General features: G+C 38.6%; 2 protein-coding genes across 2 annotated transcripts; one reads left to right on the forward strand and one right to left on the reverse strand.

The window, feature by feature from the left end:
* Window positions 1-691: 691 nt before the first annotated feature.
* LOC136265761 (calcyclin-binding protein-like) lies at window positions 692-5,923 on the reverse strand. The gene is made up of 6 exons (XM_066060674.1): window positions 5,772-5,923; window positions 3,512-3,707; window positions 2,080-2,179; window positions 1,930-2,029; window positions 1,569-1,663; window positions 692-984 (listed from the first exon to the last, which is right to left on the reverse strand). The coding sequence occupies exons 1-6, from the start codon at window positions 5,784-5,786 to the stop codon at window positions 822-824; spliced, it is 669 nt and encodes a 222-aa protein (XP_065916746.1). The 5' UTR covers window positions 5,787-5,923; the 3' UTR covers window positions 692-821.
* LOC136265757 (coilin-like) lies at window positions 5,904-21,602 on the forward strand. The gene is made up of 8 exons (XM_066060670.1): window positions 5,904-6,012; window positions 8,527-8,757; window positions 11,096-11,259; window positions 19,237-19,775; window positions 19,833-19,880; window positions 19,925-20,012; window positions 21,345-21,421; window positions 21,477-21,602. Coding segments are annotated over exons 1-8 (1,203 nt in total). The 5' UTR covers window positions 5,904-6,010; the 3' UTR covers window positions 21,531-21,602.
* Window positions 21,603-21,662: the final 60 nt, after the last annotated feature.

Below are 21,662 nucleotides of genomic sequence, written 5' to 3' on the forward strand. Positions count from 1 at the left end.
AAAAAATTCAATGCTGGAAGTGTGAATGCTACTGAGCTGGTAGAGGATCTATACCCTAATAATGCATGTGCAAATAATTCATATGGTGAGATTGTGGCGTCTGGATATTGCAAGTCCTTAACCCTTGAATAATGATTATTCTGAGTCCTCATCAAGCTACCGTAGTAATATTTTGAAAAATTGACATTTTGAGTTTGGTGCTAATTTTGGCTGAAATTAAGTTGATGAAAAGGTTCAAATATTACCAAGCTACAAAACAGAATGAGCCTGCACACAAGCATCACAAAATATTAACATATAGATAATCCTGGAATGTGGTGTACAGCTGCATGATTTTCATCTCCAGAGAATACACTAGGGTGCGGATAGAGTCAATAACTAAATTTGGAACAGGTGTTTTAGTTGTTTACAATGACAAACAGTGTTTTATAATTACGCTACTCTTGACGGTTTTATTAGAGTAAATGACTGTTCTATTAAAGTATCTTAAATTCTAAAGGAAGAGGGTGCTCTAACCCCCTTGTACCGTATGCCTATATGGGTAACAGTTAGCTAGAGATAGATTTAACATTATTATAAAGTCAAAAACTGCACCACAAATGTTTGAATTATGTCTAAAGTGTCTAGCTATGTTCAATGAGCAACACTATCTGCCCCTGTGTAATAACACTCTTGCATGCACAAAGCAAAATCAAAAGGTGGAAAAAATATGAAAAAGTTGTATAACAAAAAAAATTGATCAGTATAAATATTATGCTTGCCTATCTTGCAATTTGTCCAAGCTTTAGTTAGCTATGCATGTCACAGCAGCAAATTTATACCTAAAATCCATCTAAATCCTTTGTTTTTCTTTCTTGAGACTCAGTCCAAGCTTTAGCTATAGTTCTCTTCATTTCATCATCACCTTCATTGTACATCTTTTTCATCATATCCATTATGCCCTCACCAGGATCCTTGCCTGAATCATACTTTGGAGCACTATCCCTAGTAAACAATGTCATTTGTGTGAGTGATTGTTGATGGTGTGATTGTAGACATGCAACTGGCTACATGGTTTCAATACATAATTCATGTATGCATGTGCATGCTTGTACTTCACACACAATCACTAACACCCAAAGTTTGATATTCTGTGTCCAACTGTGACCACCTTGTACATGTGAGAGTTTTTCTGATAAAGGTGTGTAAAAATCCAAAGCAACTGTGATATGTATCGCTCACATGTCATTGTGCTTGCACAACACTAGCAAAGTTACGATTGTGGTTTTGAGTTACTTTTGTACACTACTACTATTGGGACAGTTACTTACTACGTTACATGAATTACTTAGGACTAAACTGTAAGTTACTAACTAGGGGCGGATCCAAGGGGGTTCAAAGGGTTCCATGGAACCTCCCTTTTGGAAGAGCCTTAGAATTACTTGATAAGCTGTTGACAAGCTTTTCTTAACTCACTGTCTGTAATAGTGCATGTACCTAGCAACCTCACACGCATTGAATGTGATCTTACAATACAGTTTTTGACTGGTAATTTCTACTTACACATTAAATAAATTCACACAACTAACTTAGAGTCTTTCATCTTTTTCTCATGTACAGTGAGGTGGCTCCAGTTGTCTTGGCTCTTCTTGAACAAACTCAGGACAACTGAATTACCTTTCACCTGTACAAAATTCAAATATGGTAAGGTAGTAGTACTGCATAGATTTGCTGCTTTCATGTTAAAAATATCAACCAGAAACTAGCCCCACAACACCTTAATAGTTCCTTGGCTTGGTCACTGGGTAGGAACCAATTTACTCAGTTTAAAGTACAAATGTGTAACACGTACAGTAAACACACAATATATAAGTGGTTCTGGGCATATGGTTATGTGCTAGTCAGTGCCCATAAATGCAAAAATCTGTGCAAATAAATGTATGTATTTACCTTTACAGTACTCTTATCAGGAACAATGGGCTTCAACAGACTGTTTATTTCTAATGAATAGCACTTATCCTTTACATTAAGAACTTGTAATTCAAATGACCTGAAAATGAAATTGCATAGTTCTACATCCACATTAGGTATGTAGCTCACTTTTCAGTAAAGTTAGCTTTTACATTTTCTTCTTTCAGCTCATCCACACTTGATATACTGCTAACATAAATTTTTACATACTTTGATGACTGATCCCACCCTAAAACAAACATAATATGTAAGACTCCCTATGAGTTACAGTAATGTTAGTGGCATGGACCACTCCACAATTATTAACTCGTGAATTAACATATCACTGCACATATCTATATACATGCTGTCAACAAGTTTAAATTGCTGTATTCTTTTTGAACAACATAGCCGTATACTTCTCAACCAATACCAAGTACAGCTTCCTCAATTTTGTTCTACCAGAATGCCTAGACCAACCAAACAGCCCAACTACTATAAAGAAAAGGTGCAGTATACAAAAAAAAAAAAGTGAATCAAAGGTGTAGGCCAAAAATGGATGTTGATGTCAATTAACATATGGATGTTAATGTCAATTTTAATAATGCTTTCAAAGCTAGCCAGAGTTTACTGGCATGATATCATGTAACTTTCGCTGAGTACAGTTCAACTCTCTAGCTACAGAAATACATTGAAAAAATTAAACATGCATAGCAGCATGCAATCAAGACTAACTTATGGCAACAAGATGGAAGATAGTCTATCCATCATAACAATGGCATACACTAGCTCAAACCACAGTTGTTAAATACAAATGTATGTTTAATACACATCATACAATACAGTAATGCCAGAGGAGGTCGGAAATGCACATAAGTGCTACTTAAAACTATTTCGTTAATTGCACAGTTTGACTAGAGTTTCACATGAGCCTCAGTAGTCGCAATACAAAACAAACTAGCAAACGGTGGGGGATGGCAGGGGGTTGTTAGATATTCGGATTGTGTTTCGTGTCAGCATTACGGTGATGCATTTTGTTTCGTGAAAGCACTTGGTTTTCTAGGTGAAATCTATAAAACAATTTTTCACGCATAACATTCTAACACTAGCCTGGTAACCATACTTTAGCCTAGCGACGATGCCATGCACACTTTAGGCCTCTTCCCAGAAAAACAACCATTTGCATAATTCATTTTAATGGCGCTAAATCGTTTCCTTCCTCCTCTGCAGTAGTGCCATATAGCCAACATTTCAAGAAATCTTTTTGCTGATTTCAAGGTTTTGAGGGTTAACAGTGAAATTTTTATCCTTGAAATATTTAGATTTCCATATAACACTTGTTTTAATATAAGCGTTCCTGTGGCATTGCTAGCCTATACATGTAAAAAAAAGAAACCAAGTTTTGGGGCTTGCAAATTCACACAGGTTGATGTTATGGTATATACAAGTATACTATGAGGGAACTAACCAAATATCAACCAACAAGTCAGTATTGCATGTAGACATAGATTGGTACAGGTACTCGCTAGTACACTACATTGGACACACGCACACACAATCAAGTTGCAAACAGTTGTCTTACCATAAGAGTTGATAGGAGCAAAATACACCGATGGTTTATCAGACTTTGGCTTAGCCTTTACTGCTTGTACTGTAGAAGACTGTGCAGAACTTCTAGTAGCATCTTTCTTACACTTGTCCAAAGCACTCTGAAGCAATTCAACAACTTTGGGGTGCTGCGCTTGACTCAAAAATTTCTCTAACTCTGAAGAGTATGCCTGTATTGAAGAAAACTCAGATAGACCTTTAACGTTAAAAAAATTACTTTAGGGTAAAAACTAGCAAGGTAAGATTATATGAATGTACAACATAGCTCTGTGGGAAAATCCCTGTCATAGTAATTATTTGTTCGATGTCAAAGTAATTATTCCCACAGGGCTTTGTTGTACTATCATCATTCATATAATCTTGTCTCACCAGCTTTTATTCTACTTCACTTTAAACCAACATTTTTTTTTTTTACTACACGTAGTTTGCTAAGTTATTTTTGTTATAGGATATGCACATGTGACTGCTTTATTAAAATAGGTACAAGGTCGATTAAGAAATAAAAAGTAGCAACAAGGGACACCTGAAGATATATTAGTGGAAATCTAATTGTTACTTCAGTATAAAGCAATCTATTGGAAGCATTTCAGGTCATACTGAAGGCATTTTTTATCTTGGTTATACCAAGTAGGGCTGCTAGTATCGGTATCGGTCTGTTTTCATGAAGTATCGGAATCGGCCATTATATTGTTGCAGATACCAATTCTTATCATCAGTCACGTGCAAGAATAAATAATGTTCGTTTGTACTTGCTTATTTTACTAGCATAGTGGATGCCTAAAAGCATCAAGTGTAACACTAATAACTACCAGCAAAATTTCTGATCTATGCTGAAACCTACGTGTGAAAACACTTTACTGAGAAAAAGATCGATATACTCTAATAGAACAGTCAATAACTCTAATAGAGCAATCGGGTATGCCATTTGACTGTGCGTAATTATACAATCCTTACAGCGCTACCATCACAGGCGGTGGAGACAGGGGGGATGGCCCCCCACTTTTATGGAACACTGTTTGCAAGAAAAGATCGAAATACTCTAATAGAACAGTAAGGATCTGGATACTCTAATAGAACAGTCACAGTATTCAGAGCAGTGTAGCAAGTTACTTACTGTAGCTATGTTACGTATGTGTAAGGAGATATAATTGGTGGAGAGCAGCTATTGTCAGCAGGCTGTGACCTTTTTTTTTTTTTTTGATCTTCAACTTACAGCTGGCCTGGCCCCCTCACTCTTTGGCCTGCTCCACCGCCCCTGGCTACCATATATACTGTATGATATTGAACATGGTTACTTAGAGTACCTGAGTAGGCCTCAGTCAACTGGACCACACACTACATTTAGGGACGTGGTCGTAGAATTCCTCCTCACTACCTGTTTCTTCTCAAGGTGACAGGAAACAATGTGCATGTTGGCCTAATATAATTAGCATAGCACCCATGTTAATGTTCCTGACATGCAAAATACATTAAATACGACAAATTATAAACTCCACAGCCTTCATGGTGTCTTTTATTAATGTCAGATACATGATGTGAGCTGATATATATTGTTAACAGTTTGTATTTATGTTGAAAATTCTATTTAAAGTCTCAGATAGTCTCGTTCCCAAACCGCTTTTTCTCGGCACAACGCTTATCGATTAGAATGGACAGATTTCATAATGAAAAATTCAACCATTGCCCCTAGCAACCTAAATTTTACATTATTTGTTATGACCTATATATACTATCCATTTAAAACTTGGAGAGATTATTGGTGACATTCACACCTACAAATTAAGTAAAATTGATATATGTACTTTTGAATTTTTGCATACGTTGAAATGCCTCATTTTTGAAGGGGCAACTGTAGCCCTCTTACATAGATATGTATGGGAAAACCACAAATTTCAAAATGTCATATCTTATCCTTTCAAAACTTGGAGAAGTTACTCTAGACACCTAGGGAAATTCAGGTTGCTAGGGGCAACGGTTATTTCTGTGCTATAAAGCAGAATTTGTCTATTATAAGCGCCTGCTCGAAAAAGGCGCTTATAACTCTAATCGATAAGCGCCGTGCCGAGAAAAAGCGATCTGGCCACACGAGACTACCGTATGCTTTCTGCTTACATTGTTTTTACCCTCACTACCACATTGTATGCATTACTTCCATGTATGCAACAAATGCACATCGTCTCCTCTGTCTCCTTGTGTGGCTTCACATTGAAACATAACCTATTTACCCCACTTACTTCATCTGAGCTCATCTCGATGACTTCTAGTAAAATGTACAATACAATGGAAAGTGAACGGCTGATTTATAGACTGCTTTCGCAGGCCACGATTTCAGATACTCTCAACCAATGAGGTAATTATACCTAATTAGAGCCCAGCTAGCCCACGTGTTGCATTAGAAGAACGTAATGGATGGTACACCAATCAGCTAAGTAGGCTGCGATGGTATAGGTGACATTTCTGAGCAAATCACTTAATGTATGTTGGGTACTTATAAAAAGATGGGAAGGGACAATTTATAGACAGTGGGCTCATATGCCGTATTTATGATCTATGGTGGACTGTACTGTTGTACTGCTGGACTGATGTTTTTTATCATGCGCAATGCACTAGGTTGTGCATGTTGGTTGCAACTGAGAGTTCTATTTTTGCAAGGTGTGACAAGGGGTCAATATTAATATTCTGTACTCCAATCTTTATAAGTCCTTGGTCAATGAAAGTGGAAGTCAAACTAGAAAACATAGTTTGAAAAGTGTGTATACTTACCACGCTTGATACTTTTAAAATAACAACATGAATGTTAATTACTAGAATTTGGAGTCGAGGGTTATTTTTTGGACTACTTTGACTGAGGGTGAAGATCAGAGTGCCATCCCCTTGCATGCATGACCTGTTCCAAAGTTGAATGCTTTACCACGTAATAGATATGTGCATTATTTTGATGTCTATGCATGTTCAGTAATGCTAGAATAGCAAAGAGGTATGCCAGGTAGATTTGCACTAAAACAGTATATGTTAGCTATGAGTAGTGAGCTATATTATGTGCTGCATGTATAATAGTACCACTGCATTGAATTTGCTTAGAATTATAATATGCTCTGGCCATTCAAAGACGATATATACTGGGGAATGGTTTATCATGGCTATGATGTCCAGCCAGTTCAAATGTGATACAAGTTAATTTGTTTATTAAGCTTGAGATTTAATTTTAAAGTGTTATAGGCGGAATAGGCTTACTGAAAATGAGTGTTTATAGTGATACGTAGATGTGTCTGCATGTCAGCCACTGAGCATGCAGACCAGGAACAAGATTGCTACATAACAAAAGGCTAGTAACTACATATAAACTTACTCAGTGGGCCTCAGTGTTAAACATCCTAGGAATGTAGAAAATTAGTTATTTAAGCCACAATCATTTGTATACTATGGCAGCACAAATTGTACGTATAGGAAATTTTGACGAAAAAAAATTGAGTTGGTTACTTTCATCATCAAACGTCAATATAACCACCTCAAAAGTCGTTTTAGATCTGTGATTGCTTGCTTTTCACCAAATTTTAATTTATCAAAGCTAATTAATTTTCCTTTTCTCTGTTGTACAGTAATTCTAGTATAGCATATACGTTAGAGTTACAACAAAACAGTATGTAGACGTATCGATATATTGCCTCTGGTGTATCATGATACAGCGATATATCGCATGATACAAAGTGGAGCCTTAACAATGGTCTATGTCATTTTATAAGGGAAATAAGTACGCTAATTTTTTCTTTGAGAAGCATTACATACGTACTATTTAGTTTAACCACAATGCAGAGGAGGTATGACACGCACTCGTGAGCACATATGTTTTGTACAGAGAAGCTATTTCGTGAGGTTATTGATGTAAAATATTTGCCGATCGAATCCTTTTCTGATGCTTAATTCAACTGTGCAGTCAACCCCATTCAACCCCAATGGTTTGGTTTCAGCCAATTGGAGACGTCATCACGTGATGAATAACTTACCAAAATGAACTAAAGCCAAGCAGCAAATTTAGAGGAGGAAACTATTGTAATTCATCTGCACGAGTGTCTAAGTAGCGTAGCAGACTGTCAAAACTCGTCTATGCATAAATTTCCATGATTTTACCATTTAAAGAATGTAATTACCGTGAATTATTTTCAATAGCACTTAATTTGTGTTGTACCTCCTCTGACCACAATGTGCAACATTTTGATTGTCAGCCATGTTTACAAGCCACGATATATCACGATACACGATATTTCAATACGGTTTGACTGTGTATCAACACAGCGATATTGTATTAAAACGATACGATACGCGATATATCAATGTATTGTTGCATCTCTAATATATGTACATTCGTTGTGGCTGTACGTGCACCCACGATTGTTACTACTGCAGTGAAACCTGTGTATTAAAGACACCTCAGGACCAACCGAAGTGTCCTCATTATCAAGGTGTTCATACTTTTCAGGTCAGCTTACATGGTACTAGGAACCATTACTAAGTGTTCAGATTGCACAGGTGTCCTCACTTTCAAGTGTCCTGATTTAACAGGTTCCACTGTATATATGTATACAAGAAACAGGGTTAGTTATCTTTTAGGTGTGCACACCCCAAGTGGTATACATCACTTTACTACGATTTACCCTCCAGCTTCAAGTGTATATATACATCAGCAAATTCCTTGAAGCCATGATATATACTGTCTTTAGGGATAAGTCAAACTCACTTTCAAGTGAATATAAGTGGACAAATTAAAGTATAACAAACAATATACCTAGTGTGTAATGTAGGAAGTGAAAAGTGCCAGCCCAGCCCAGAGGTCCAATACTGTTTGTACCTAACTGATAAAGATGTACATTGTAGTCAGAGGGAGCATTTTCTTCTTGTTTCCTGCTTACGGAGGAAAAAGGCACTCTGCATGACTATACTAAGATGTTCGTACAGTGTGATATATATATATATATATATATATTCCTCTAGGGCAAACCTTGTACGTGTGCGGCTACAATTAGATGCATTAGCATCCTCTGTAAGTCCTGCAAGAAAGTGCTGGCTTCTAGTTGACACATCCGAATCACATGTGATAGCTGATCTCATGCATATTATTTCACGAAGATTCCAGTTAACAACTAATTGCAGTTTGTACTTGGATGATTACTGGCTGCCACCAGGAGAAAGCACTTTAATTCTGAAGGATGGAGATATTGTGAAGTAAGGATGTGCACTTGTTCTGGTTTCACTTGCATTTACTTGTTGCACAAAAAGTCTTGTGTATAGTATCAAGAATAAATAATGGAAGTATGTACTGATATAATACTGCCAATCTGTTATAAAAGAAAGGTGAGGCTTTTTTGTTGGGCAAGAATGTCCAAACCATCATGATCCCTAATGTGTGCTTATATATCGTATGATATAGTAACAAAGCTTTAGTGTGGGTTGCTAATGTGAGTGGAAAATTAAGGCTGTGTTGTTGCCAGAGTCAAAAGTCCCAGCTAGTGTCTGTAACTAATCTCTATAGCCTTGACAATAGTGAAATGGTAAACAGTTTGTACTCCAGTATTTTTTCCATAGTTTCACAAACCTTGGAAACAAACTTACAGCAAAAATATGCTTTCATTTGTTACAATATGGTAGAGTACAGGGTTTTAGCAATACAGGATAAGGCATAGTATAGATTCTTGTGTTGAACATTGCTGGCATTTGTCTGCAGTGTTTTCAACTTACAAATTATCCTGCCTGCAGTGTTTGAAAGACTTGGAAAGGTTGAATCTCTTGCAGTGTCTCTGACATAGTTGTTGCAATACCATTTGTGTGCCCCGGTCAGGACCTTGGTAGTAATCACAGGCATTGACGCAGGTGGTTTGCAGTTATATGGAAATCAGCCTCAATATTGTTGAAGAGTTTAGGTACGTGCTGACTATGGGTGCATATAGTGCCTGCAGGCATTACCATATAGTGGGAAGTTTTTGAAAGGTCGGAAAAAGTGCTTGATTGGAAGTTCGAAAAAATATTTTCGAAACAGTTCCTCTTTACTACGCCACACCATAGATAATTAACTAGAAAGGTTCGCGGAAAAAGTTAACAATGGTTGCGTTGATGTTGTACGTACATAGCTAGCTACGTAGAATTTGCTGCTTTGATTGTTTAGTATAGATAATAACAATAATAATATTGATAAAGGTCCATTTGGCTTTGGTAGAATTGCGTCTATCTACGTACCCTATACTCTACCTTCGTAGCTTGGACAATGTTAATCCAGTGGCCTGCGGATTGAGCCATGAGTACTTGGTGTTTTATAGCAAACTGATAAGTAGAAAACATGCATGCATGCACTTGAACTTCGTTTATGACTATATTGTCACTTCAAAGATGTAGTATTGCTAGCTATAGGTATTTCTTTCTGAAAAAATATTTTCAAAAAAAAATTATTTAAAAAAATTTAACCTTTTGAAAATTTCCACTATACGGTAAGCCATGGAAAGAAGATCTCTGATAGAACAGTCAGTATGAATAATGAAATTCTACAGTCAAAGCCATTTAACATTTTCTCATGCTAACATACTGACTGTTCTCATGCTAACATACCAATATACATTGTGTAATAACACAATGTATATTAGTTGGGAGTTACAGTGTTTTACACCAAGCCATAACTTAAAGAAGGTGAATTATATTATATCTCTTGACTCTTGCTAGTAGTTAGTGGCCATAAAAGCTATAGTCTTGTATGCAATCAAATGGTAGAAAGATGTTTGTAAGTTTGTAATTGACCAACTAATGCAGTAACTGTAATTACAGTGGAAAGTCAGTTATCCAAACTAATACTGTCTACTGTCTCAGCAAAACCCACGAGTTCCAATTTTTTAAAAGAAAATTTCCCTGCTATCTCTAGTGTCCGGACCACCAAAGTTTCAGCCTATTGTGTTGAGTAGTTTGACAGTATAGGAAGAACAAGGAAATCAATTTGTACAGCAACTATACTGAAAATACAAGCGCTTACATTTGCAGCCATGATTTCTGTTTGCATTGGTTTACAGAGTTGGGATTTGGCTTAAAAGGTTTACCATGGGTTAGTAAATCAACCAAGGTATAGTGTTAGCTCTGTAGTCACTGTACATATACGTATGAAGGCAGTTTTATTGAAGAAATATTGATGATCTTTTATACGTCTGCTACACCATAAACAAACAGATGTGACATGCATACCATTTGGGTTCAAAATCTCCATGAGCAGGTATATAGTTTTAATCAATTTGAATTTGAGTCTTGCTTCTTTGAGTAATGGTTCAATTAAAACTTGCATGCATAATTATACGATTTTTAATTTTTTTTTTTAAATTCGTTTTTCTCAAAACTTATATGTTTGTGAGTGCTAGGTGAATTTTTGCTGAGATGGTTGCATATGGTGAAAGTGTAGGTGTAGCTGAGTTAATAATATGTGTTTAATCAATAATCACCACCTGCCTGCCTGCATATTTTGCTATACCTAGGAATGGGCATAGTATTGTGTGTGAGTTTTATATTATGTATAAGTTCTATGTATTTCCAGAGTTTCTGCCACCTCAAGAGTTGATAACCTTAATTATGATGATGCCACAGCTAGTACTGCTAGAGCTAGCAAACAATCCAACACATACAACAGTAGTAGTAGCAGTAGTAGTAATAATGATGATGAAGAAGTTGGTGAGGTTACTGCTGCTGATGTGACACAAGGTACAGTAAGTGTGCATGTTTGTATACTAATATGCATTCTCTAGCCACTAGTAGCCGCTAGCAAAACCCACGATATGTATAGTAGGTTTGGGCATTCTTACCCAAGAATATATATCACCCAAAATCCAGCCTCACTATACAGTTTGGCTGTATTGGTTAGGTATATAAATGTCTTCAGAACAATGCAAACCATTCCAACAAGTTTCTATGAGACTTATTTAACTGAAATTGCTGCTAGCTGACTGACTGTCTAACTGATGCCTCCAGCCAAGCATAACTCAACTATGGATAAGGCTGTCGTGTCGGGGGTGATGCGGTTCGCTCCTGGTAGCAACTGCTCGTGATTGATCGACCACGCACGGATCCCACTACTAACTTCCTAATTAAAGCCTTCATTCAAACGCATGCGACTACACGTGATACAGCATTACATAATACATTACAAACAATAACAGTTAGTCAATTCTCGACATCCTCCGGGGCCCGGCGAAGTACGTTTGCCCGCTCAGAGATTCTCTCCAGTGCCCTTGTTGCAGCTCTTCTAGATGGTCTGCCGGTTGAAGGCATCTCAGCTGTTGCTTCTTGAGTAGTTTCATCACAATCAGATCTTGACTGAGGAATTCGAAATTGTTCAGCATCACTACTTGAAATCTCCAACGGATATAATTTCACAATGGGTCTAGTTGTCTTGTAATTGCTCATTCTAATGTGAGCAGCTCGAACAAGGCCATCGTTCCCTTCAATGAGGTCTTCCACAACTGCAAGCCTCCAGTGAAGCCTGGATTTGTCATCATGCACAATTACTATGTCTCCCTTCTTGATAACTCTTTCATTACTTCCTGATGCCTTGTGAAATTCTCGCAATGAGGTTAGATATTCACACTTCCATCTTTGCCAGAACTGTTGAATCAGCCTTGTTTGTCTGTTAACTGATCGTCTGAGTGTAGTATCATTCACTGCAAAGTCAGGATCATTCAAGTCAACTGGGTCATCAAGTGGACATGGAAATGGCCGTATCCTTCTACCATAAAGCAGATGGGATGGCGTAAGTGGCTCTGGGTCAGTTACATCTGACGATATGTAAGTAAGCGGCCTATCATTCAGCATGGCTTCTATCTCTGTGATAACAGTTTCAAGCTGCTTTAAGGTAACAAATGTTCTGCCAAGTGTCTTCTTCACCGCCTGCTTGGTTAATCCAATGATACGTTCCCAGAATCCTCCGTACCATGGGGCACGCTTGGGAATGAAATGCCAGGTGACATTCTGGGATTCTAGAGCTTCCTTCAATGCTTCTGAACTAAACATCCTCTGTAATTCCTCCGCCGCCGCCAAGTACGTAGAGGCATTGTCAGATATCATCTTCTTTGGTAATGATTTGCGACTGCAGAATCGACGAAATGCCAACAGAAATGTCTCTACTGTGAGGTCAGTCACAACTTCTAAATGTACTGCTCTTGTAATCGCACATGAGAATAAACAGATGTACACTTTCATCTCCTCTCGCTCCTTAACATACATGCCCCAGTGAAATCAACTCCAGTAACTGTAAATGGTGGAGCTTCCATGACACAAATCTTAGGCAGTGGTGGTGGATCTGGTGACTTGAATGGTTTCCCTATTAATTTCTTACATGGCACACATCGTCTTAACACACTCTTAACGCATTGTCTAATACACGGAATCCAGTATACCTGACGGAGTGCAGTGACTGTAATGTTTACTCCTCCGTGATGAAGTTTCTCATGTGTATCAGTAACAATCATCCTAGTCACTGTATGTTTGCTGGAGAGAAGGTAAGGAAATTTGCTGACATCAGTGGTTGGTGCATTATGTATTCTTCCTCCACAACGTATGAGTTTCTTATCATCAAGGAATAGACGAAGTTGCTTCACTAATGGAGGACACTTGGATGTTTTCTTACACAAGAAGGCAAACTCTTCTGAATAAACTGAGTGTTGAACTCCAGTGATTAATTCTCTACGAGCCTCAGATAGTTCTGTGTTGGTAAGAGGTCCAGATTGTAAAGGTGTCTGTTTCTGAAGATTGTGTAAAAACCGGTAGACATAAGCAGTTACAGCTGTCAAACAGTAAAGATTGCTGTAGCGTGATGGATCAACAGTTGTAAGTATGTCTGTTCGACTCTGCTTGAGGGTTGTACTTACCACAGGTGTGGATTGTTCTGTAATTTGCACATCCAAGACACTGGTTGGTGTCCATTGTGGCCACTTAGTTCTATCCAATAGCCAGTTGGGGCCATGAATCCATAACTGAGAGGAACGTAACTGTTCAGTAGATATGCCTCGTGTTAGTAGGTCAGCAGGATTGTCGCCTGAGGGTGTGAATGACCACTTCTCTGATGAAAAATCCTTAACTATTTCTGCTACTCTTGGCTTGACAAAGGAATTTGATTGGCCTCTATGGTGAATCCAGTGTAGCACTATTTGGCTATCTGTCCAGAGATGGACTGGAATTGGCTGAAAGTCAGTTGACAGAGATGATTGTACAAATTTTGCTACTCTAGTGGCAGTAACAGCAGCCATTAGCTCCAGTTTAGGTAGCGTTAATGCTTTGATTGGAGCGACTCGACTTTTGGACATGACGAAAGAGAGGTTGTCCTTGCTATGTAGATAAACAATCGCACCATACGCTTTAGTGCTAGCATCTGCAAATACATAGATATGGTCAATCTTTCTATCTGGCAGACTGGGGAAGTATGCTCTTGGAAGAGTCAGGGTGGGAAGAGCAAGAATGTCACCTCGTATGTTCAGCCATCTGTCGGTAATGTTGTCGTCAAGTGGTGTGTCCCATGTGCATTTCTTTTGCCACACTTCTTGAAGTAAAATCTTAGCACGGATAGTGACTGGAGTGGCCCAACCTAAAGGATCGTAAAGCTGCGAGGAATCTTGCAAAATATTTCGTTTTGACACTATGTTGCTTGGTGGTAATGGCTTGGGAACTAGTGACAGGGTGTCAGTCAAAGTATTCCAGAGAAGACCTAGCACATGTACAGTTGTGTTGCTATCAATGGACTTGTCGGCAGTGGCAGTCTGTTGCAAAGTTGTGCTGTTAGTAGCCCATGATCGAAGGTTAAAATTTGCTTGGCTCATGATATGTCTTGCTTGTGAATAATACTGAAATAATTGAGTGTCTGTGTCACATCCAGATATGATGTTGTCAACATAGATGTTCCTTCGGATGTCTTCTGAGATCGGTGACTGGTACTTACGCAAGTGTAAGTCAATCGTTGCATGCAGCATAAATGGTGAGCTGGCAGTACCAAAGGGAACAGAAGTAAAACGGAAAACTTGAAGAGTGCTGTCAGGGTTTTCTGGTTGGATAGGCCACAGAAAACGTGTGAAGTCTCTATCTGATTGATCTAATCTCACATGGAGGAATGCCTTCTCTATGTCGGTGGACAACGCATAGTTGTGCAGGCGGAAGCGTAACAAAATAGCACACAAATCATTCAAGAATGGTGGTCCAACTTGTAGACAATCATTTAAACTGGCAGCATATGAGTTTTCACGGCAACTACAGTCGTAAACAATCCTGATGGGTGTTGTCAGGGAATCCTTTTTGACTGGGTGATGGGATAGATAGTGAACAGGTGTAGTAAAGGTATTGTCGACACGTTCAATGAATCCACGACGTTCTTGCTCTTGAATGATGTTGTGATACAGATTGAGCAATTCAGGAGTTAGCATCAGTTTGGTGAGAAGAGTCTTAGTTCTACGTTGACAGATGTTGAAGTTTGATGGCAAATAAGGTTTGTCATCCTTCCATGGGAACTTAGCACAGTATGTATCATTTGGTAATTGGGAAATGCTAGAAGCTTGGTACGTACTGAGGAATGAAGAACTGGATTGTTGAGGACATGTTCCAATGGCTTCTACTGACCACAGTTGTTCTAAGTTGGGTTCCTGATTGTGATCTGCAATGGTCGTCAGCTGTAACAATATTGAAGTTGATAATTGAGTGGCAACTTGTGGCATTGGGCCAGAGAGTAGGTATCCCAGTTTAGACTGCTGGGCAGTGGGACCATCTCCTCGGATAATCCGATCTTGTACAAATGACCAGTAATGATCAGTGCCAATGAGGATAGAAATGATGAATTCTTTATTGATAGTAATAGGAGTTGCAAGTTTCAAACCTTTCAAATGTGGTAAAGTGTTCAGAGCTAGATGATAAGAGTTGGAAATAGGTGTAGCAATTGTCGGTACAATTAAAACTGAAATTGGTATAAGTTCACCCGCTAGTGTTTCTACCTGGACAGTGGCAACATCAAGAGTTTGAAGGGATTGTGATTCTGCTCCAAAGGATGATAAAGCTACTTGCGTACTAGAGGTTGGCTTGACTTGTAGTTCAGTGGCTAATTGTACGGACATAAAAGAGCGCCTGGCTCCCTCATCAAATAGAATATTGGCATTCATTCTCATGTGACCATTAACAACTGGGGCTACAGCAGTCTTCAACAAACATATAGGGGAAACCTTTGGAGTGTTATGTGAAGCCGGAATTACAAATGATGATACTGGAGTAGCACTAGGTACAGACGTAGCAGGTTGAAGTTGTGTGGTTGTTGGCTGTGTACTCTGAGGATTGCTCATTGGTACAGTAGTAGTATGATCTTGACCTCCATTGCACAGGCTTGTGTGGTGTTTGCGTTTACAATGCCGACATCGAAACCTTGAGGTGCATTGAGACACCTTATGTCTGGCCAAACAGTTATAGCATAGATGGTTTTGCTTTACAATCTCTAGACGTCTCTGCTGGTCAGTTATGACAGTACATTGGTATGTGACATGAGGCCCTTTACAGAAAATACATGATGGTGGCCCTTTATCTTGTTTTTTGTGAATATGATTGGGTTTAGAGCCAATTAGGAATGCAGCTGTAGATTGGGATGAACCCAAAGGTGAATTGTGGGTCCCACACTCTAATATCCGAATCTCTTTAAGGACAGCTGACATTAACTGAGGTAATGACCATTCTGGGGTGGTCTTCGATCTAGCTATGTTCAATTTGACCTCTTTAGGAAGCTTTTCACGAATAACAGTGACTAGTAGGTCTCCATATGTCTCTCCAGATTTCCCAAGGGAAGATAAGCCACGAGTATGACTTTCCACAGTGTCGTGAAAGTTGCATAAACTGTGCAGTGAGTTTGTGGGCCTCGGCAGTTCCAACAGAGCTTGCATGTGTGTATCAATTAACTGTTCAGTTTGGCCAAAACGTTCTTGTAGAATAGCCACTGCATGTAGGTAATTGTGATCACTGAGAGGAAACCCTGCAATAACCTTAGCTGCATCCCCTTGCAGTTGGGCTTTCAAATAATTGAATTTCTGCACACCACTTAGATTGGGATTGGAGTGGATGGCAGCTCGGAAGGAATCCCAAAAAGTTAGCCATTCTAAGGGGTGTCCAGAAAACATCGGTAGAGTTAACTTAGGTAACCTGCTCGCAGCAAACTGTGGAGTATGATTGGGAACTTCTGGTGCGGTAGTAATAGGTGTTATCATCAGGGGTTCAATACTTCTAGTACTCACTATGGGGAGTCTGCTGGAGGGTTGACTAGTGTCCAGGTTGAGATGAGACAATGTCGGTAAAACTGACGGTATAGAATATAAGGGAGCTAGTGGATGGGGGCTAACTGCTTCAGTACTTCTTGGAATTAATGGAGGAGGCCCCAAACTGTGGACATAGCTCACTGATGGGTAAGAAATTGATGAAACAGAAACTGAGGTTGAATTGAGCATTGAAAATGTAAGTGTTGAAGAGATGTTACTGGTTGGAGGGCTACCACACACTTTTGGTAATTCAATATCAACATTTGAAACTGATTGGTTATCAACACTTGTGACTGAAGATTCATTAACAACATTACTGTCATGCATACTTGTTGATTGGGAGCTAGCTACACTACTCACAATGTCCTGGTGTGATTCCTGGGTTGCATCATTGTCATCTTCAATTGTCTCTTGTTGGGATGATGGTGTAGCAGGACGAGGCTGCTTTGACAAAAGCTCCACTTGCTTCTTCAGCTTATTGATGTTCTCAATAATAAGATCTTGCCCCTCCTCAGAGTCCATGATTGCCTCTTCTAGCTCGCCTGGATCCTGAATCAGTTCTGCGATCTGTTCATCCAGCTTGGTAATCTGTTCATGCTTCTTTTCTAGTTGCGAGACGGCAGTGGTAAGGTAGGTAAGGGCTAGTTCATCAATCTCCTTGTCGAGGGTTTCATCTACCTTGTTGAGGATTCGCGTGACATGTGAACGATACGCTCTACGAGAAGTCTGTAGGCGAGTCAGCTGCTCCATCGCTGGTAGTGCACTGAAAAAAAATGCAACGGCAAACAACTGTTTATGTTCCATTGGTGCTTGCCTCTCCGGGTACCGTTCAGAGTAGAACTACAGCTTGCCACGGTACCACAGCGTTTACGCCTGGGGTTGCGAAGTTTCAGCGGCTACAAGGTGAAAATCCTGGTCACAGCACCAAAATGTCATGTCGGGGGTGATACGGTTCGCTCCTGGTAGCAACTGCTCGTGATTGATCGACCGCGCACGGATCCCACTACTAACATCCTAATTAAAGCCTTCAAACGCATACGACAGTACACGTGATACAGCATTACATAATACATTACAAACAATAACAGTTAGTCAATTCTCGACAAAGGCTATGGGTTTGATTTCTTACCCATTTCTTTCTCCACTAATGCAAGGTGTTGATTGGCAGTAACTTGTGGCATTTTGTTTTCCATAGTATGACTGGATTGATTGCAAAGGCACCTCTTTTACTGTTCTTGATTTCTAACACCATTATAATGGATGGAACATAGCTGAAATGGAAGCAGAATGGTGACTTAGTATTTCAATCGTTGATAGTTGGGGCACGCATTCAGTTGCATGCATCAAACTCCACCCTTTCTTTTGATGCAGTATGTGATGGTAATGAATTGTTACCAAAATAAAATTAGACATTTTACATTGAGTAGGAATCACAAATAATATAGCAATGAAACAAAGGACACCTTCATGCAGCTAATAATCTAGCCATAGCTATACAGGCTGAAGTAGGAATTAAATGTCAGCCAGTATAGCTGCTTTTTGCCTTGCTTTTTTGTCTACTCATATGCAAAATTCCCTTACACTTGTTACAATTAAAAGTACCTCAGAAAACATCTTTAATCTTTGGACAATTAAACGTGACCATTTACTATATTTGAACGCCATGGTGGTTACTGTTAGCCTAGTGTCAAAAATCAATGTGGCTACTATTGAATGGCAGCACCTATTGAAGGTGCAGTGTTTAGCAGTGTTTAACCAAGGAAATATGGTATATAAAAATATTTTAGCCTATTAGCTATTAATTTTACCAAGAGACCGGATTGTGACCGGATTTGCGAAAAGGTACCTTTTCCACACATTTGACATGCCAGCAAACAAAATGATGTAACACTTGACTCCGTAGACTGATTAACTTGCTCTTAGTATCAAAATGTAGCCAGATATTGTAGCTACATTCAATGAAAATTTCAAGCAAATATATTCCATTATCAAAACGTTATGAAGCTTTAAAGTTCAAAAAATGGGTGAAATTTTGTGTGTGAAAAAGGTACCTTTTCGCAAATCCGGTCACAAATAATGGAAGACAGAGTATCCAACTGCCATATACTGCATCAAAAATGAGCATGTCAAGTAGAGAAGCCATCCTGTAGTACTGTCAAAGTAAGTGTTGAATAAAGTAATAAACACCTGCTAGCTCAGACTGTTTGACTTCAAATCATGCCTGGACACTTCAAACAGTCTGAGCTAGCAGGTGTTTATTACTTCATTCAACACTGTCTTTGAAAGCACTACAGGTTGGCTTCTCTACTTGACTTGCTCATTTTTGATGCAGTATATGGCAGTTGGATACTCTCTCTTCCATTATTTACTCTTGATTTTACTCTTGTTGCTACTACCTACTCTTATTTTACAGATGTGGAGCCTGTCCTTGTAAGTAACACTAAGGTTTTGCAGACTGGAGCAACTCACACTGTGTTTAAGGATTCAGATAACGAGCTTCTAAGCACTAATAACACACCAGTAGAACCCCCTAAAACTGTGCCCATGTTTGATCCTAACAGCAATGTGATAGTTGGTAAAAAATCAAGAACTGCCAGAAGAAGAAGGAGAAAGAATAAAAACAAGAATGCACAAAAGCAACAACAGCATTCTATTGGCGGTGAAGATGATACCCTTGTAGCTATCAGTAAAATATTTGAAAATCCTGCAGCAGAAGAGGTGACCATGTCAAAAGATGAGCCAGTAAATGCTAAGTCATATCCTGAAGAAAAGGAGACTAGATCAAAAGATGAAATTGAAATCCCACCAAATAATAAGTCTTGTGTCGATGAAAGTGATGTTAGGGAAGAAACAGTTATCAATGATGATTTTGGAGTTGATTTCAAAGTTAATTTTGATTCTTATCCAGAGTTATCAGGAATGCCACGTATTGGAGATGTATTGGTATACAAAGTAAGATTATGGTTATTTGTTAACTAAAATAAATTACAGTACATTTCTTACTTATAGGAACTGGAAATGTCTTCTGATTATACTCCTGTTATATCTGATTATAAGGTACTCAAATTTTGATGTCTTGTGATATACCTTATCTTGTTTAGGTGTGCAAAGTAACAGATATTAATTCTGAAACTCGTGTTGTTACTGTTCAGTTGAGTAGTACATCCTTTAGAGCTGAGTTTGCAAAAGGTAAGTACCTTACCTTGTTTTGTAACAATGGATTACAGCTGTTACATGTTTATAGCTATTATATTGACACATTATTAGCAGGACTTTATAAAATGCAGAATGGGGATTGTATAGTGATTACCTTTTGCCTGGTACCAACTCTGCATGGCATGTGATCATGAGTTCTAGAAAGTGTAAATGGGCTAATGAAGGTCATCATATCAATGGTTGGATTTACATCTTTACAGCACTGTTGGATCCTTCCAAATGGTCAAGATTTTCTCCCATTGTAATTCCTATGCTAAACATTTTAATGATAAAATTTATAACTGATTCTGCTATTTGTACACGAATTAGCTATAGTCTGGCACTGTGCCTACATAAAAAGAAGGGGATGGATAGTGCCAACTGGCTGACCTGTATTTAGACACATTGACACATTTAATTTATTGGGGCAAGCCTGGCGAGCCCCACACTGGGGGTAGTCGATTTGACCATGGACCATCACGAAACCTAAAGTTTACACAAAGAATATCAACTGCCACCTGCACAAAAGTGCACGCCACACGTTCTCATGCACATGGCACGTTCTTGTGCTTTTGGCTTGCACATGTGGTATGTTCTCATGCAATGGCCAAGAAGTGGTGAAGACTTAGAAGAGAACAGGAACTGATTCGCAATGAAGAATTGAAAGACAAGCAAGGTTTGTAAGCGCATGCAAATACCTAATGCTTCGATTTTCCCACTACAATTTGCGAGGAAGATGGCATTTTATGCCCACAACATACAGTAGCTATCGTACAATAATGGCTTTTGACGAAGACACCAGATACTCGTGGAGTTCTCAATGAATACAAGCACTTATAGAACAAGAAGATAACTTCGAATCTAACAGCACTTTACCAATAATCAAGAACTGCCACATCTACAAGAGTATGGATCATCATGCCTCAATTTACGCAGCTTCTGCTATGTTTCATTTAATAGTTTAATGATTTGATCAGAACCATTCATTTCATTTAACTGTCATTGTATGTTCAGTGGTTGAATTAAATAGCTATTTACTTCGAGATCAGGCTCGCCCCACAATGCTTTTAGCATCTGTCTAGTTATAGTCACATTGGAGTTTGTAGTGCCTTGGTTGACTATCCAACTGCATCACCATAGTACGCCATGCAAAGTTGTTACAAGGGAAACACTGTGTTTTCACTTTGGTATATATATTACAACTAGTAAAACTTCAAAGGATAAAATTTATTTATTACACTGTTTTACTACCTTCTGTAGATATTTTGTACTTTCACGATTATGTACAGATACATGCATGTTCATGTTGCATTTATGTGGTTTCAGAAATTACAAGTGGAAAGCTGACACTGGAACTTGATGATAGTGAATCACAAAAACCTGCTGACCTGGTATCATTACAGGTAAAAGCCATACTACACTGTTTGTTGAATTTATCTTTTGTGTATGTGCTTCTAGAAAGAGCTCAGAGTGGACCATCTTAACATTGTTCGACTTTTACCAGTGCAATAAAATTAAAATAAGTACATACCATATATACTTGGTGAAATGCTGCCGCATTTATTACCTTAGTTAAAAAATTGATGCAGCGACTATCCAAACTTAAGCGTTACTTGATCTCTAGGGCTGTACCGATACTGATAT

This window comes from Dysidea avara, chromosome 9 (assembly GCF_963678975.1).
Source record: "Dysidea avara chromosome 9, odDysAvar1.4, whole genome shotgun sequence".
Lineage (NCBI taxonomy): Eukaryota > Metazoa > Porifera > Demospongiae > Dictyoceratida > Dysideidae > Dysidea > Dysidea avara.

Excerpts from the sequence above, each read along its gene's own strand:
- LOC136265761 (XM_066060674.1), bottom strand. Across the intron at positions 2,180-3,511 it reads TGCTCCTATCAACTCTTATG|GGTGGGATCAGTCATCAAAG; the intron begins GTAAGACAACTG and ends TGTTTGTTTTAG. Across the intron at positions 2,030-2,079 it reads AAAGCTAACTTTACTGAAAA|GTCATTTGAATTACAAGTTC; the intron begins GTGAGCTACATA and ends TTTCATTTTCAG.
- LOC136265757 (XM_066060670.1), top strand. Across the intron at positions 11,260-19,236 it reads TGCTGCTGATGTGACACAAG|ATGTGGAGCCTGTCCTTGTA; the intron begins GTACAGTAAGTG and ends CTTATTTTACAG. Across the intron at positions 19,881-19,924 it reads CTGTTATATCTGATTATAAG|GTGTGCAAAGTAACAGATAT; the intron begins GTACTCAAATTT and ends TATCTTGTTTAG.